The 17,353-nt window shown below is 40.8% G+C and overlaps 1 protein-coding gene across 1 annotated transcript; it reads left to right on the forward strand.

Moving 5' to 3' along the window:
* Positions 1-48: 48 nt before the first annotated feature.
* On the forward strand, positions 49-17,335 carry LOC136440655 (P-selectin-like). Its single transcript, XM_066436748.1, has 13 exons — positions 49-146; positions 1,498-1,583; positions 4,744-4,923; positions 5,290-5,475; positions 6,295-6,533; positions 7,090-7,156; positions 7,711-7,890; positions 8,229-8,405; positions 9,239-9,425; positions 10,172-10,398; positions 10,679-10,828; positions 16,608-16,864; positions 17,154-17,335. The coding sequence occupies exons 1-13, from the start codon at positions 142-144 to the stop codon at positions 17,253-17,255; spliced, it is 2,043 nt and encodes a 680-aa protein (XP_066292845.1). The 5' UTR covers positions 49-141; the 3' UTR covers positions 17,256-17,335.
* Positions 17,336-17,353: the final 18 nt, after the last annotated feature.

Consider the following 17,353-nt stretch of genomic DNA (forward strand, 5'->3'; position numbering starts at 1 on the left):
ACTGTCTATCACAGGTTACAGGTTGAAACAACTCATTCAGTACTTCGAACTCTGGCATTTCCCGCACATCTTTTTCACGGTATTGCACACTGTCAGGTAAAGCTTTGACTAGGACGGCCACGCTGGTTTACCCACTCCAGCATGAGGTAGGTAACTACTGGAAATACATTATATTCCATATCATAAATCCGCTAGTATGTATCTATAAGTATTGACATAAGAATCATTTGTGCAATGTAGAAAGAGACTTATTAACACTGAAAAAAGTCCTCCTTTCTTTGAGGAAATGACAGCAAAATCTTAATCGTTAACAAACGTCTATTATCAAATAACAACGCTGATGTGATGAACTTGTGTCGAGTAGTCTCAAATCAAATAATCTCAAGTAGGTAGGCCTTTTGAAAACTTCCACATGAAGAACAACTTTGTCAAAGTAAAATGGTTGCCAGTTGAAATCTATACAAATAGGCGCGGCAGACAAGAGATTTGCCTCGGGTGGAAAGCGCTCGAGTGTGAGAAAATAGGAGAACTTGTAAGCTTATGTTCAATAAAATGATCTTGAATGCCATATTATTGGCTTCTAGAATGATATTAGAACTTGAAATGTTTTCCTGTCAGCTAACGACAAAATCAGCTGTTTAGTCACGGGTTTAAGTTGCGGTTCGTATCAGGGTTTCCAATTTGAAGCAGTGTGTTTACAGCTAGCAGTAAACTAGGGTCTTTTTTTAGCAGAAAAAGTTAACACTGTCTTGATCCCAGGTTACTTATGAAATCTAGGCAACCAGTCATTTTTGCTCTGTTTCGATACATTGTTGGCATTTTAAGTGATAACTTCTTTCTCCATCTATCGTTAAAATCATGCACTTACACCCTGTAAACAGATTCATGAACAACACATGACAACACATCACAATATACCAGTGAAACTAACTGTTATGAATAAAACTACCTTTCAAAAACATAGTGCTTCCAGAACGTGTTGTGATAGTAGTTATCTGTCAATGGACTGATAACTGGATGATGTCATTTTTAGAACGGAGGAGGATGATTAGGTGAGTTTTGAGCGAAGTCGAAAATCATGTCCACACAGCTTTCAGTATCTTGATGTATTTTCTGATCAACAATTTTTTGTCATTGCACCGTAAGACAGAAAAAGGAAATGGGTCTAAACACACAAACACAGCAGCTCTTGTATGAATTTATAGCACAAGTAGTAACATTTCAGTATTGTAATATCGAGACCTCTCGCTTCTCTGTGGTATCTATATTGTACCGTCTGATTCATGTAATTTGTATCCTCAGTCTTTATGTAATTGTTTGCTAAGATTCATGAAAGAATAAAGTCCTTTGTATTTCTTAGTTATTTAGTGTAATGCACATATTTATCACTTTGGAGGGTCTATAGTCTAGCAGTTAACCATTGGAACACACACAAGCTACATAATATATCATAGTATAACGTTACTAATAAACGATGTTAATTTCTCTTTGCTTTAGGTCACATGTCTGGATTTTGGTCTTTCTTGTTCTGGCACTTGTGGTGACCATAGAGGGAGGAAAGTGCCCCAAAAGGTTTAAAAAACGTAAGTCTCTCTTTATTCAATTAAACACAAGTCATGTTCACTAGCGTTTTATAAGGTATCTGCAATTGCAAATCGCACTTAATGTTTTTTTAAGTATCACGGAATGTAGTCTACTGTTTGAACAGTTAAAAGTGGCATTAACAAGTTATATACTCTGTATATTATATAGCACTAAATGCATCAAATGTATTTCATATCTATTTGAATTGAAGGTGAATACCGTCCTGGGGTTTCTATGTCATGTTTTTGATTTTCATACTATAGGGCTCAAAATACTACCTGCTCATGCAAGTTAGTGCATGTGAATAGGAGGTGCACAGGTATTTCTAATGTCTTCATAATCAAATGCATGATTCACAAATGTGACATAAGACCAGTATGGGCCTCCACTGCCTTGTATTCTTCATAGTAGCATCCTTAGATAAAACAATAAACTCAACAAACAACACTCAAAATGGTAAGACTAGTAAAGTTTCCAAACACTGTTTTTGATGAATGCAAGATAAAAAATGGCGTGGAGCAGCTTATGATGAGTCATCTTTATCGCCTTAATCTTACCATTGTCTACAAACATTTTCTAAATGCCTGATATCGATGTAAAGCATATTGTGGGTTATAATTTGAGTTCTGTCCGTGGTTAGAATATGTTAATTAACACAAAGGGCATTAGTCGGTTTTTAGAAAACATATACTTCAACATGAGTAACGAAAAGTAATTTCGCCCGATAGGTCAGCATTGCACAGTTCATTAAACGCATTGAAAAGAGACGTCATGAGGAAATGAAACTTTGTGGAAAGTTCCTCGTGACGTCTGCTCTTTTTGATTCATTTTATGAACTGTGCAATGCTGACCTATCGGGCGAACTTGCTTTTAACCTCGTTACTCGTGTTGAAGTATGTGCTTTCAAAAACAACCTTATTTGGTCATACATTTACACAACACTAAAAATGTTTATGTTGTGTTAATTCCCCACAACTCAATTTAGTTGAAAATACATCAATACACATATATTACTGCAAACACGTTCTAATGTAAGTTTAAGGTACGTCAACATATGTGTAGACAGATGAGACCACTGATATAGTAATAAAATTGGTCGAACTTTTTTATTGACTTAGGCATTGGGTCTGATACATCCTTAAGAAGAGAGAAACATATCAATATCAAAACTACAAAGTTTTACCTTCTATGCAATAGGGAATTCATTATAATAATCTAAAAATCAACATGAAAGTTTGAGACGATGATTATGGTGTATTTCGAGAGCCAATGTCACCAATGTGAATATACGTTTGCTGCTGCGTTTGAAGAAATATTTTGAAAAAAAAAGGTTTTCCAACTCTTTTACCATGTAAATATTCGACCTATCAGACCATTTCTTTTAACCTGGTTACATTTGAATGGGGCAATAGCCTACTTCGATGTGCAGACCAATGAAAAATGTTGTATTGTACTAGAACCTGAATTTGCAAAAAGTGCAGTAACTTAGTAAACCAATGGGGTCAGTTCACAACCATGTACCAAGTTTTCATACCAAGTTGATTCTTCTGTGACCGTATGTCGGACAGTAGCCGTCACGCTGCAGCAGCGACACCTAGCGGAAGTGTGAAGTACACCAATTTAAAATGCCCTGGGGATTGACAGAAGGTTACGCAAACTTCGACGCGACGGGGTATGATCACTTGATTGATCATAAAGAACTTTAAATTGTTGTATCAGATACATGTAATTGTATAGGGTCACATTTATGTTCAAGGATATTCATTCGTCTGATCTTCGACTTTCGTGTAAGCAAAGTACTGAAATAGATACGTCACGATATGTGTGAAACGGTCACGAATGAAATAAGCCCTACCTTTTAATCGACTAAGGCATTGAGTCTGGAACTAACGTAGCCTTTATTACAAAGTCCCTGGCAGCCACCGGCGAACCGTCAAACACATGTTACTAATAGACTCCATTTGCAGCATGGATGTCTATGTCAGTGTTGTCGTTATCCGCACTGGTTGACAAAATAGGTAACCAAACCGGTTTTCGTCGGCTAGTAGATCGTCGAACCGTTGTGACCTTATTGAAACACTTTCCAGCTCACTAACTACGATAATGGTTGCAGCCGAGCCATGATCAGCGCCTCGAGCGTATCATTACGCAGCAATTGTCAGTCATTTTCTCTCTCTCTCTCTCTCTCTCTCTAAGTCAGTCTTTAAAAAACTAGGACTATACTTAGCAAATGCAGTATGGAACAGTCATTGAAGGGTAATATTTCGCAAGGCAAAATTCGACCCACTATCTCGATCCGTTGTCGACTAGCCTGAGGTTTGAATAAAGGTGTTTCTTGGCAGGCACAGTTGAGATCAGGATGTGTCAGTCAACCTACCCAGACTAATGACTCCCCAGACAGTCAGCTGTAAAGGTCACGCGTATTTATAAGCCGACTGGGCATACTTCATGCGATATAAAAGCCGAGTTATTTTACTACCAAACAGTATGCCTCGCTGACTTCAAGTTAAAGTGTTTACGTTTACAAAAGGTACAAGATTTCGGTTGCAATAATGGTTTATCGGTACGTCACAGACCCGATGGGTTGTATATAAATGCTGTGTCTCCTGCCTTGATATAGGCCAGAGCTAAACAAAGATATTTCTTCCAATATGTTCCCATTCATGTGTTACTTAGCGCGTAGACTCCGTACCCAAAAAAATCAACGTCTGCATGAGCGTGTGTTTACATCGGTGAAAAATTCCCACAAAGATAGTTATACTCTTCCAATATTCACCAGATGGTTATCATAAATTGTTTAGGAAATGGATGTGTATTTGGGAGGGGGTCCGGCCTTAAGTTTGATACAGGTGTTCTGGACCTTGTGATATTTTCGGTTATCACACGGACTTCTAATTGTATCACACGGGCTTCCTTAGAATAATTCCATTATACCGAATACACCGTCTTGTACTCACTTGTATGTATCATTGTAGTCTAGCTATAGATATTACTGATTTGAATGTTGGATATTGGAGATTCTTTTTGCACAAGCAGTAAATCTCACATGCTGACGTTTCTACAATACTGGTTGTGCAAAAAGAATCTCCAATATCCTATGTTCTACCAACCTGATGAATTTATTTTCGCAAGTGATTTGAATTCTGTTTGATATTCCAGGGGGATGTAAGGCGCTAGTGCTGACCAACACCATCCGAACCAACTGCCAGCCTCCATTCAAATGCGGAGAGGAGTGCCACTACGAGTGTTTCCCTGGATGTGTGAGGAAGTCCGGAGCCAAAGTGAGGACATGCAGATTCGGACGTTATTGGCGTGGAGGGAGAGGACTGAAGTGTTCATGTACGCTACCCTTCAAGTTGTTCATACCTAACTAAAGTTAGTTGTTTCAAGTTTCAGATGTAATATTCCATGAACATGAAGGTAGCATTTAGGTTTTAGTCAGCAATAGCTTAAGAACCTCTGGATAGATTGTGATGATATTTGGTTTGTGGGTAGGTGTTGGCAAGACAAAGGTCAAGGTCAAGGTTGCCCTCCCACTGATGTGTGACCTTGTTTTCTAGTTTTTATCAAAATGTATTTAAGTTAATAATAAAAAGATTGACGACCATTGAGATGTTTCACGTATCCAACTTTCGCTCATAATTGTTTCTGTTTTTAGTCTTTAGTCATTATTCGTTGGTTAAAATGACGAGACTTCTTTTACAGGTAGACCATGTCGTGCTCCACCCGATGTGAGGGATGCCAGCGTTATTTGGGGTAGTGGTTGCTCGGCACCGTTTATTGCCGGGACAGCGTGCAACTACCGATGCAACCCTGGGTTCCGCAAAGAGGGAGGGGACGAAACAAAGATGTGTGTCGACAGTCAATGGAGAGGTGCCGCCCTGAACTGTGGTGGGTGGATGTTTGTCCGGTGGATAAGTTTCAATGAATGAATGAAAATATGGATAAGCGATTAGATGGATCCGTAAATGCATTTGTGAAAACAATGTTATGCGTCGCCTTCATCTAACGATTGGTTGACTTGAAATTTTACGTAAGGATTTACTTTTGATTATCTTACCTAAGTATCTCTGCCCGCTTTTCTATTGTTTGAAAAAAACCCACAACTTGCAAGTTCTATTGACGGAATTTTGGGCCTCAAAATAGCAAAACAAAACAAAACAAAAATGTCTGAAGTGGTGTAAACCACCACCTCCACGGTGGTTTAATTAGGCCTCAAAAGTCTCAGACTTTTTTCGAACCCGAATCTTTTCGATCATGTTCTATCTTACGTTCGTGTTAATTAAACGGAACGCTTGTTCGATCCGGGGCCATATGGGTCACTTGCAAGTATCCAAAGAAAACCCGTGCCGGCAGGTCCATTTTCGCTGGGCGCCTCACATCATAACAGAAATCGTAATTTTGACAAATACAAGCGATTTTATGGACGATGCATCTATGTTGACATTTCGCTGTGGACACTGGCATCATTATAAGTGATTTAAAGTTTTTAAATGACAGTTTTCGTTGGCATAATATGTTTGCACACAGCAAACCGTTTCCAAACCGACGTCTGCTGACGGCATTGTCGTTCTAATCTAAAGGGCGTGTTGTAAGGTTTCTGTAAAGAACTGTCGATTCATCACTTAGTTGTACCGTGCAGCATCATGCTCTGTGAAAGGCATGCATACAGAGTTTCTGATTTAATATCAATGTTTTGACTTTTTATAGAAGCGAGACAGTGTCCGACTCTGTTGACCCCTGCCTTTGGATCGATAACTCCTGCCGGACCACACTCCTACCCGACCCAGGTTACGTTTAGCTGTAACACGGGATATGTACTGAACGGCCCTTCTGATTCGACGTGCCAAGCTAACGGGACATGGACTAGTCCTGCTTCAACTAGTACTTGCACACGTAAGACAACTTTGAAGTTGATATCGCCAGCAATGTCAATCATCATGCACACAGTATACAATATGTCAGTATACAGTATATACGTTTACACTCATTCGCCAGATAGTGACGACAGTATAGAAGGAAATTGCATTTCTCTTCTGTATTCAAAACATGGGAGATCTGACTGTATAAGGGTTGAAGGGGAGACAGAGCGTTCGTCTCGAAAGATTCCCAGAGCAAACTAGTTATGTTGTGTGTAAGGTTGAAATATTTGTCAAAAGTATGGGGGGTATGAATCAACAGACATCTTTTTGCACTTTTAGAACAGAAATTGATATCCGTAATAAATGGTTATTGACTAGGGGTGGGTACCGGTACATAAGATTCAGGTCCGGTCCAGGTCCAGATCCAGAGGGCCAGGTCCAGGTCCGGACCTGTACCTGTACCTGATTATAGTAGTGTCGCAGTGCATCATATTTTGGAGAGCGAGACACACGTAAAAGTCTCCAAACGTCATGTCTGGAACGATATAATTTCTTAGGTTTGCACTTTGTCTCAAAATTATAACTATGCTCTCCTCGCCGTCTGTTTATTCATCTTTCAAGTGTTTCTAGATATGATTAACAGCTAACGTCTTCAGATACGACATGCCAAGCTGACGGAACATGGACTAATCCTGTTCCAACATGCACACGTAAGATGACTTGCAATGCCATAAATGCTAACAATGTCATCAAATTGTAGTATCATACCCATTCAACTGATAGTAATCAATAGAGTAATAATGCATGGAATTCGGAAGGAAATCACACGTCACGCAATATACCAGTTAGTCAACGACATGCATACAGTTTATCATCCAAAGTAGGTGCAAAATGATCAAATTGCAAAAGAAATATTGGAAAACGATGGTAATATCGTAGAATGCCAAAATCATTTCCAAAGTCAAAAAAAGTTTTGAAAGAACGAAAAGGGACCTTCCTGGATACGTAGATTTTATAATGAAGGCAACTTTGTTTTACTAAACTTTTTTTTTCGCACGCTCGCATCAGTTTTGGGGTTCCCAGAGGATGTCATCCATATAATCAAATCAACATGGCCTTATTTCCTGGCTGTCTAGCCTTCATCGACGAAATCACGTGACCATTCTGTACGCATGACATTGTGAAAAGAGATTAATAGGCGTATCTTAGAATATTTATTATTAAAATAGATCTCTCCGTAATAAAGGGTTTTTGACCATTACAGCCGTACAGTGTCCGCTGTTGACGGCCCCAACTAATGGAGCGCGGATACCCCCCACCGGAGCGAACTTCTACCAGAACGTGGTAACGTTCACCTGTAACACTGGATACGTACATAACGGCCCTATCGCTGTGACATGTCAAGCTGACGAAACATGGAGTGACCCTTTTCCAACATGCACACGTAAGATTTATTAACCAATCAGTTGTTGTATAACGAAATGCAACCTATACCCCGACAGTCGTTCAAAACTGATGCTGCTACATGCATCATTAAGTATTGTGCAGATCCCTAGACGGCTCTTGACTAGGACAATTTCACGATTTCAGTCAGACATTGAAGGTCCGGCATTGAATTGACGGCCCCATTGTTTGGATTGCTGAGTCCGAGAGTCCATTGTTTGGATTGCAACCAACCTATACTTCGGCAGCCGTTCAAAACCGATGTTGCTACATACATAATTAATTAGTAGGCAGAACCCTAGACGCGGTTCTTTACTAGGACAATTTTTACGATTTCAGCCAGACAATGTTCGGTGTTGACGGCCCCAGCGTTTGGATTGCTGAGTCCTACCGAAGTTACCTCATACCAGACCGTGGTCATGTTCGCCTGTATCCCGGGATTCGCCCTGAACGGAGCTCCTAATACGACGTGCCAAGCTGACGGATCATGGAGTAACCCTATTCCGACATGTACACGTAAGATGACTTTGAGCTAATCATTATTTCTTGGAAAATTCAATTAATTTATTTACCTGCCTTTGCTAGTTAAGAAATTAGCTTAACTAAAACCTTGTCTTTAATATCTTCATTGTTGCATGGTACTGTATTATTCACTTTTGGACAGCTTCTTTTGACGTCCTTTACAACTCTACTACATATATTGTGATTATGCAATTCTATTACATATATTGTGATTATGCAACTCTATTGCTTATATTGTGATTATGCAATAATTACAATATAAAGACACAACATTATAATGGTTGGTCAGTGGTTCACATAAGAGACGTGTCGAAATCTCCTTCCCGTACTGACGATTTGTTCTCCAGTTACTGTTGACTAATTTGCTGATGAACGAACGAAAACGAGACACTTTGTTAATTTAGCCATTTTGGCATTCAAAAACAATGGTCAAAAGCACAGACTTACTTGGGTATTGAGGACTATTTTCAGACCAAATGTCCTTTTGGGCTACTGCGCCCCTGGAATGAAAACTAAATGATCTGAAGCTAGGCATATGATGGGCAGTCTTTATCATATTTAGTTTTGTCTCTCTTCTAAAGCACTCTGAAAATTATTTGTTTGGGTTTTTCCTACTTTGCCCTTTACATTTTGCAAAAAAAAAGTATATCTGCATCATTATGTGAATACTTTGTTTGAAAATGTACTGGTGGGAGTAAATTTGGAGTGATCAATTTCTGCAAAGCTTTTTAACTTGTGAAACAATTTTCATTGGGAGGGAATGGTAAGTTTTGCTGTATTTGCTTGCAAATATGGCATTTGTACTTAAATTTACTTCAACATTTCAGCTTCCCCAAACTGGCCGACCACGTCACCAACAACAGCTCCACCCGTCGTCAGCTCCTGTGGAAATCTAACAGTTTTCAACAGTGATTCTGGCAGCTTCACTTCCCCAGGTTGGCCAGATCCATATCCCCTGTCTACCAACTGCACCTGGCAGATAAACGTCGATCCTGGTAAAGTTGTGATTATACGGTGAGTCCTCTCAGTCTAATTCAACAGTGGTCAGTGTTTTATTTTTGCCTTGAGATAGTATTTTTTTGTAATTAGCCTCCTGTTGATCAGTAAACAAAGAGTCATACAAGTTAGGTACGGATTGCAAATATCATGCAGCATTCCTTCTTAATGCTACTAATGCCTTATGTGGACACAATGTATGTACGTTGTAGGTATTTCGACATCTACGTACAATGTGTGTTATTCAGATTTCCATTTCAATTCATGTATTTAACACACAATTACTTTGCGTTGTTCCGCTAAATGAAGAGATAATAGGTGGTGGTGGCACCATTGACATATCATATTGTTTTTCGGGGCTTGTGCACTTATGTATTGATGACTCATTTGATCTTTATGTCATAATATATTCAAAAAGAGTTGAAAGGAAATAATACAAATGCAAAACTACGAAAACCACACCCTCCTTTTTCAGCACTCGGTTTCAGTGCTGAAAGTGGCTTCAGCACTGGAAAACCAGTGCTGAACTTTTGTCAGCACTGGAAAACCAGTGCTGAGTTGAGTTCAGCACTGGAACACCAGTGCTGAAGGCGTGGCTTTCGTAGACTTGCAATGCAAATTAAAAATTCTTAACTTTTTGGAAGATTTTCCATTCCTTTTTTTTAAACATTGAATAGTGTCACATACCTCTCACGTTATGAAATATGTTCATTTTTTTCACCAATACATTTTGAAATTTCCCTTTTGCGCTGAATTGTCTATAGCTTTGTCGAGTTTGACATGGAGCATGGCGGCAGGACGTGTATTTGGGACAGCGTGCGAATCCATGATGGACCAAACATGTCCGCCCCGATGATTGCCAACCTCTGCGGTTCGTCTGTTGGTCCCGTCACTACAACGGGAAGTTCTGCCTTCGTGGTCTTCCACAGCGACGAGTCGGTGACTGATTCAGGATTCTTTGCCAACTTCGCTGCATGGAACGGCACTTTAAGTAAGTAGATTTTGCCTTTTTTAGTGTGGTCTCGTGTGAGATTTAGTGCGTGTCTGGAGACAATTTTACCTTCGGAGCTATTGGTTACGAATCTGTAAAAGGCAATGTGAGATCCTGGTGCTAGTACAGGTGTAATGTTACTACATCCCTCAAGGTAAGACAAAGCTTAATCGACAATGCCACTTACGATATCATCAATGTATTTGATAGCGTTTAGTATCAAGAGAAATTTACCGTCATAGTATTCCTGATATTATTACTTTGTCTCTCTCCTGCAAAGACCGAGACGAGGATGGCTGGAGGTGTGACTTTGATGCGGATCAGTGTAACTCCACGACAAATGACTTTGGAAGTTTTCGATGGATTCGACACTCTGGCAGTACCCCGTCCTCGTCAACAGGACCATCAGCAGACCATACAGATGGATCCGGTTTGTCAACTATTACTTAGAATGGCATTAATGCCTTGAAAAGTCGAAATTGTGCCTTGTGATACATTTCCCCCTAATTTCATTAATACCCCATTCCACTGGGACGGCGATCTCACGGCGATCTCAAGGCGACCTCAATTTGGCCAGATCGCCGTGAGAGCGCCAAGAGCGCCGTGAGAGCGCGGAGAGAGCGCCACGAGAGCGCCGTGAGAGCGCCATGCGCGACAAGCGCGCCGTCACCTCGGCGATGGTTTTGGATAGGCCCAAAACAATCGCCGTGAGATCGCCGAGGATGGCGATGGGATCAAAGGGCCGCAGCGAGGGATCAAAGGGCCGCAGCGACCGTGCAGCGACCAAAATTGAATCTGTTTTCCCCTTGATTTTATCATTCAAATATGATGCAAGAGGTAAATGTTTGACTGAGAAGACAACAAAGCACACAAAACATTTAAGAGATTCGTTCTTTATCTCTAGAATTCGTTGAGTGATCTGTGAAATCTTTGGTCGCTCATAAAACGTTGCTGACATTTGACATTTTGGTCGCACTAAGAGCGCGCAAGGGTCGCCGTAGAGATTCCACTTGAGCACATTTTCCGGGAGTTCGGCGCTCTCACGGCGATCTGGAAAATTTTATGTCGCCATGAGATCGCCGTCCCAGTGGAATGGGAGCATAACAAAATATTAGACTTGTTTTGCCTTGCCGTATCTTTATCATTCTAGCAAATATACAGAAACTAAAAAAAATATAAGATGGTACAATGAATGAATGAATGAATGAATGAATGAATGAATGAATGAATGTTTATTTCCGTGTCCTGCGACAAAAGTCGCCCAGCCCATACGGGCTTATAAGACACCATACATAAGAATACATAAACTTGAGAAATGTAGGAGGTACAGTAGTAAATAATGATAATCAGAAATAAATCATAATAATAGCAGTACTGAGTAACAAAATAATATGAGCACAATAAAGTGGAAACACAAACAGGGACACACCTGGTACAATGATTCAATTCAAGAAAGCAGGTGGTAAATGAACATAAATTAAATTCAAGTCAAAAGTTGTTGAAGGAAACACACGTATATCAACTCAGTATATAACAGTCAAAACAGTATATGACAGGGTAGAAACAAAATCAGACAAAGCCAAAACTAGATGCAAAATAGAATCAAATTGTTATGAGTAGATGTAGTGCTTACGTTCCCTCCAAGCCTTTTGAATGTATGAAGCAATTTCAAATACCCCCTCCGTGAATAACCAGTTAAGTTTTGTTTCATCTCTTTCCCAAATGATATCAGGTCTCTTGTTGTACATTTTGTTGAACAGTGTTTGGCGTAAACTGTCGTAAAAAGGGCAATAAAATAGGAAATGGACCTCATTTTCAATTTCATGTAGATTACACAGTAGACAAATTCTATCATCCTCAGGAATGGCATTAAATCTTCCTGTTTCAATAGACAAAGGTAATATGCCCGCTCTCAGCTGGGCACACAGAGATCTCTGGGCTCTTGTAAGAGGGAGTGTAACATATCTCTCCGGAGAGAATGAGTCTTTTATCAGTGCATACGTTCTTAGTTTTGGCTTAAGCCAGAGCTCATAAGCCCACTTTTTTTCATATTGCGAGAATAGTACATCTTTTGTGAGTCTCGTGTCGCCTCTTAACCTATTTTGAAAAACATGTTCTTGTTCTGATTCAAATAATATTTCATACAAGTCTTTACTCCAGGGACCATTATTTCGCAGGTCCCATCTAAAAACCTTCTTTGTAATCCTGTCGTCAGACATATTCACTAGCCTGTTCCACATAGCCACCATAGCCCCTTTCCATCTAACTTCACACGGTGTCCAGCCCATGTCACCATTTATGGCATGAGTGGGAGCAAAGCGGTGAACGCCAAGGAAGCACCGAATGGCTCTATTCTGAATAACAGTGCTTTTGTCATACTTTTTAAAACCCCACACACCCGCAGCGTAATCCAGTATAGGACAGACACATGAACTGTACAGTGTAGAGTAGGCTTCATATCCTAAGTCTTTTAGGACTTTAACTTTGCCAAGTATACCTCCCAAGGCCCTACCCGCAGCATCTGCAAGAATAGTGGTACCAGGGGTAAAAGTCATATGCTCATCTAAATGGAGACCTAGGTATCTATATGAGCTTGTATACTCAAGTTTCATTTCTCCAAACATGAACTCATAAGTGCTACGCTTAGTGCCACGTTTTCTAAAGTGCATAATTTGTGTTTTAGACTGGTTGATCATCAACCTCCATTTTGAACACCACTCTGTTACTATGTTCAGCATTTCCTGTAGCTGGCCTTCAGACTCAGCCATGAGAACAATATCATCTGCGTACAGTAGTATACTGAGTATTGTATCGTCTATCCTCACACCAATTCCAGACTCTTTCACTACTTTTGCCAGGTCATTGACATACAGAGAGAATAAGGTTGGTGATAATACGTCACCTTGCTTAACTCCAACCGGAGTAGGAAACCATTGTGTGTTGTGTTCATTGAGTTGCACGCATGCCATTGGTGATTTATATAGTGTCATTAATGCTTCATAAAACTTGCCATCTACCCCGCATTCAAGCAATCTGTAAGCCAGGAGATCCCTATCTATCCAATCAAAGGCCTTTTGAAAGTCTATATAACATGAAAAAGTAGGTTTACCCTCCTGAATCCTTGCTCTAATAACAGTAGAAATTGTATATATGTGATCAATACAGGCTCTCGCTTTGCGAAAACCATTCTGTTCATCTACTATCAGATTTGAGGACTCCAGGTATTCATTTAATCTATCATTAAGGACACTTGTGTAGAGTTTGTAGACTGAGCTCATCAGGCTTATTCCCCTGTAATTCATAGGGATTTTGGGATCTTTCTTGGCTGATTTAGGGATAGGTTTTATTATTGATTTATACCAGATAGACGGTATAAGGCCACTATCAAAGCATTTTTGCACTAGACTATACAGGGAATGCAGCAGATTTGGGGTTTTTAACATTTCGTTAGAGATGTCATCAATTCCACTGGCTTTCCCCGTCTTGGCGGAAATCAAGGCCTTCTCCACTTCATTAAGTGTAATTGGGGAGTTTAGGGACGGATTTGAGGAGTAAGAAGAATCGCTCATGTTCCTTTCAAGTTGTACTTTCAGTGAACAGATCTCTTGGTAAAAGTCTTCGTCAAATTCAGCATCTCTATCCTTCCCTGCGAGTAAACCTGCAAAGTCATTTTCCCACCTTTCAATTACGCTTTTCACATCCTGAATCAGACTTCCTTTATCATCAGTGACCTGCATAGGGATCTTGGTACTACGCCTAGGTCCTAGTTTGTTCACTTCGTTCCAGAATCTTTGGGGATTGTTAGTCTGGAGACCTTCTAGTTCGAGGGTTTGTCCTCGCTCGTATCTTCGTTTATAAAAACGAAGCTTTTTATCGAAAGCATGCTGCTTACTTCTAAAAACTATCCTGAGGTCTTCTCTACGCCTCCTACTACCCTTAAATCTGGTAAATTCACACTCGGCTTTCCGCATTTCCGACCATAAGTTATCTAACTCGGCATTCCAAAATGCTTTACCAGGGCGATAAAGTTTTCTATATTTTGACACATTAACAATATCAACATCCTCACCTGACTTTAATTCATCATGTAGAGTGTCACAAAACGTGTCATACCAAGCGTCAATGTTGGCTTGACTTTCATGCATGGCTTGTAGGTTGTCTATCATGTTACGCAAAGCCAAACGGCTAACGGCAGAGGCCAAGAAATTCCCAGGTAAGTGTCTGATATTGTATTTCTTTGTCCTGCATTGTTGTGGCAGAGACTGTGGGTTTTCAACAACCTGGCTTCCAACATAGAAAGTCAAAGATAACACAGAATGATCTGGCAATCTGCTCCGATCGCCTATCAAACTTAAACATGAGTAACCACATTTCTCCACAATATCACTTGCAGTAATTACATTAAAGTCACAACAGGTCTCGAGGCAATCGTGGGGCGTAAGAATATAATCAACAACTGCTTTACCCTTTGTCGAGACAGAGGTGAAGTTGTTATTGTGTTGGCAAAATCTGCCATTTACCATACACATCTTCGCGTCTTTTAGAAAGTCAAGTAAACTAGCCCCATGATTGTTGACTGTTGTGTCAAGCGTCACTCGGGGAGGAATGTCGTCTATTTCTGTTATACAATCATCAAGATCACCTGTGCGACTATTGAAGTCACCACAGACATAAATACCATCAACGGCTTCTAAAGCGTACATTTGACACAACAGGTGGGAGAGGAATTCGGCGGCATCCCGTCCCCATGGTGACTGCTCGGGGGAAAGGTAACACGAGAAGACAACAAAAGTATATTCAGACCTTCTGTGCTCAAAATGCAAACCTAAAATCCCGTCAACATCTTTGTCAAGGATCATAATCTTATACTGTTCAAACAGGTCGTTTCTAACGAAAATGCCAACACCTCCTGAGCCCTTGACGGCTTTGCGATGGGTCTGAATTCGATTGTGACCATACCATGTATAATTATCTAACTCAATTACATCATCAGCTTTCAGATGTGTTTCATTTATGGAGATAATGTCCGGCGATAAGTGTTGCAGTGTGTTTTCTCTTAACTTACAGTTCAGTCTTGTCCAGCCATTAACATTCCAGTGAACTAGGCTGATCTTCTCCCGCACAGGTTGGGCGTTCCGTTCTCAGGGCTGGGATGACGGCGTGTTGTCGGCACGTGTGTCGCGACCGTCGCGCCTCTGGACCCGTCCGCTGCCGGTGATGAAGTAATCCTTCCCTCCTGGAATTTCCCGTAGCAGGGTCCGGAAGTTGAGTTCTATCAGCCTGTCAGTATGGCTTTTCGCCGATCGGATGAACACTTTCTCATAGATGGGGTGGCTCTTAAGCTTCTGTTTCCCTCTGAGTACGGCGATCTTCTCCTGGACGGAACGGAATTTTACCTTCACGACACCGGGACCGCGGCCTCTCGGCTTCATCCTCTCGGCAGCAACAACAGGCACATCGGACTGCATTCCGTCGTGTAGCAGCTCCTCGATCCTCTCTCGGATAACTTCACCTTCCTCAAAGCGTAGACCTGAGACAATTACCGACTCATCCGGGTCGAACTCGCCCGGTCCGTCGTTTGATCCAGCCATCTTGGTCTCGATGGCCTCGATGCGTGCCCTCTCCAAGTCGATGTTGTCTCCAATTTCTTTGACTTTCCTTTCCAGCTCGGCTTTGAGCTCATCCCTGGTGTTAAACAGCAGCTTTTCCAAGGAGGATTGTAGGCTGTCAACCTTGCTGTTCAGCTGTTTCTCCAGCGAGGCCTGCATACCATCGAATTTCTGGTGTAGAGCTTTTAGCTCGTTCATAATGGCGGCGTCTCCCTCCTTTTTCCCACCATTAGCTTCCAGCATTGCGTCTCGTTTGGCGGCTTCCCGAGTCAGTCGAGTACCTTTGTCAGACATTACTCGGCCTTTAGGTATCTCAGGCAGACAAATTTGCCTTCTTTCAAAACTTAAATCACAAACTGACAGCGATAGTTTGGCAAATCTGCGGAGACTCAAAACCGCCGCCCGACCTCGTCACTGACCTCCGACCCCTAAAAACATTACAATGTTTTGAAGCATCTTGCTATTCAAGATGGTACAAAATCAACCGATGTAGCTCCTCGTCGACATTAAGGTATTAAACCGAATTATCGAGGGTTTTAACTAGATATATGTCTTGTTAACTCCAGGATTTAACATTTTGTTAACTTCTTCAAACTGCAGGGTTTTATATGTACACGGAGGCCAGTTCTGGTTTTACTGGGACAACTGCCAGTTTGACGTTACCCACCATTCCCTCTGACGGTCAGAACTGCCTGCGGTGGTTCTACCACATGTATGGATCAGACATGGGAACACTGAACGTCTATGTGTCCCAACCTCAGTATCCTGACATGTTAGTGTGGACAAGGTCTAGAGACCAAGGAAATCGGTGGCTGTCAGCCACGACACCTGTATTCACCAATGCTAGAGCGTTTCAGGTGAGTGACAATATGAACTTCAATCACGCAGCTTGATATAATGGTCTTTTAGTTTACGACGGCATGACCTTCTATCTTTATCAGTTCCGACTGTTTCTCGTCGTCTTTTCAATGAGAGGGTTTTGAAATGTAAAAATGCGATAAATGTTATTCATTAGACAGTACAAGCCTGCTAGATATTTCATCATTTTCGACATACAATTCGCAGTATTATGACCATGATATGTTGTAATGTACAAAGGGAATAATTTGTTTTGTATGTTAAACAGTGAATGATTGTCATTTGCAGGTTCGCTTTGAAGGCGTGAGAGGATCTAGCTTTACAAGTGACATGGCGATTGATGACATCGATGTAGAATCTGGTCCCTGCAGTAAGACTGTTTTGCATTAATCAACGCATTGCGTTCTCTGTTTGATCAAACTATTAAGTGATCATTTCAGAATTATACATTTTTCAGAAATGTTTTACATGACACCTTGTAAGTTCTA

This window comes from Branchiostoma lanceolatum, chromosome 8 (assembly GCF_035083965.1).
Source record: "Branchiostoma lanceolatum isolate klBraLanc5 chromosome 8, klBraLanc5.hap2, whole genome shotgun sequence".
Classification (NCBI taxonomy): Eukaryota; Metazoa; Chordata; class Leptocardii; order Amphioxiformes; family Branchiostomatidae; genus Branchiostoma; species Branchiostoma lanceolatum.

Coding starts and splice junctions, on each gene's coding strand:
- LOC136440655 (XM_066436748.1), top strand. Junction 9,426..10,171: donor GGTAAAGTTGTGATTATACG/GTGAGTCCTCTC, acceptor AATTGTCTATAG/CTTTGTCGAGTTTGACATGG. Junction 10,829..16,607: donor AGACCATACAGATGGATCCG/GTTTGTCAACTA, acceptor TTCAAACTGCAG/GGTTTTATATGTACACGGAG.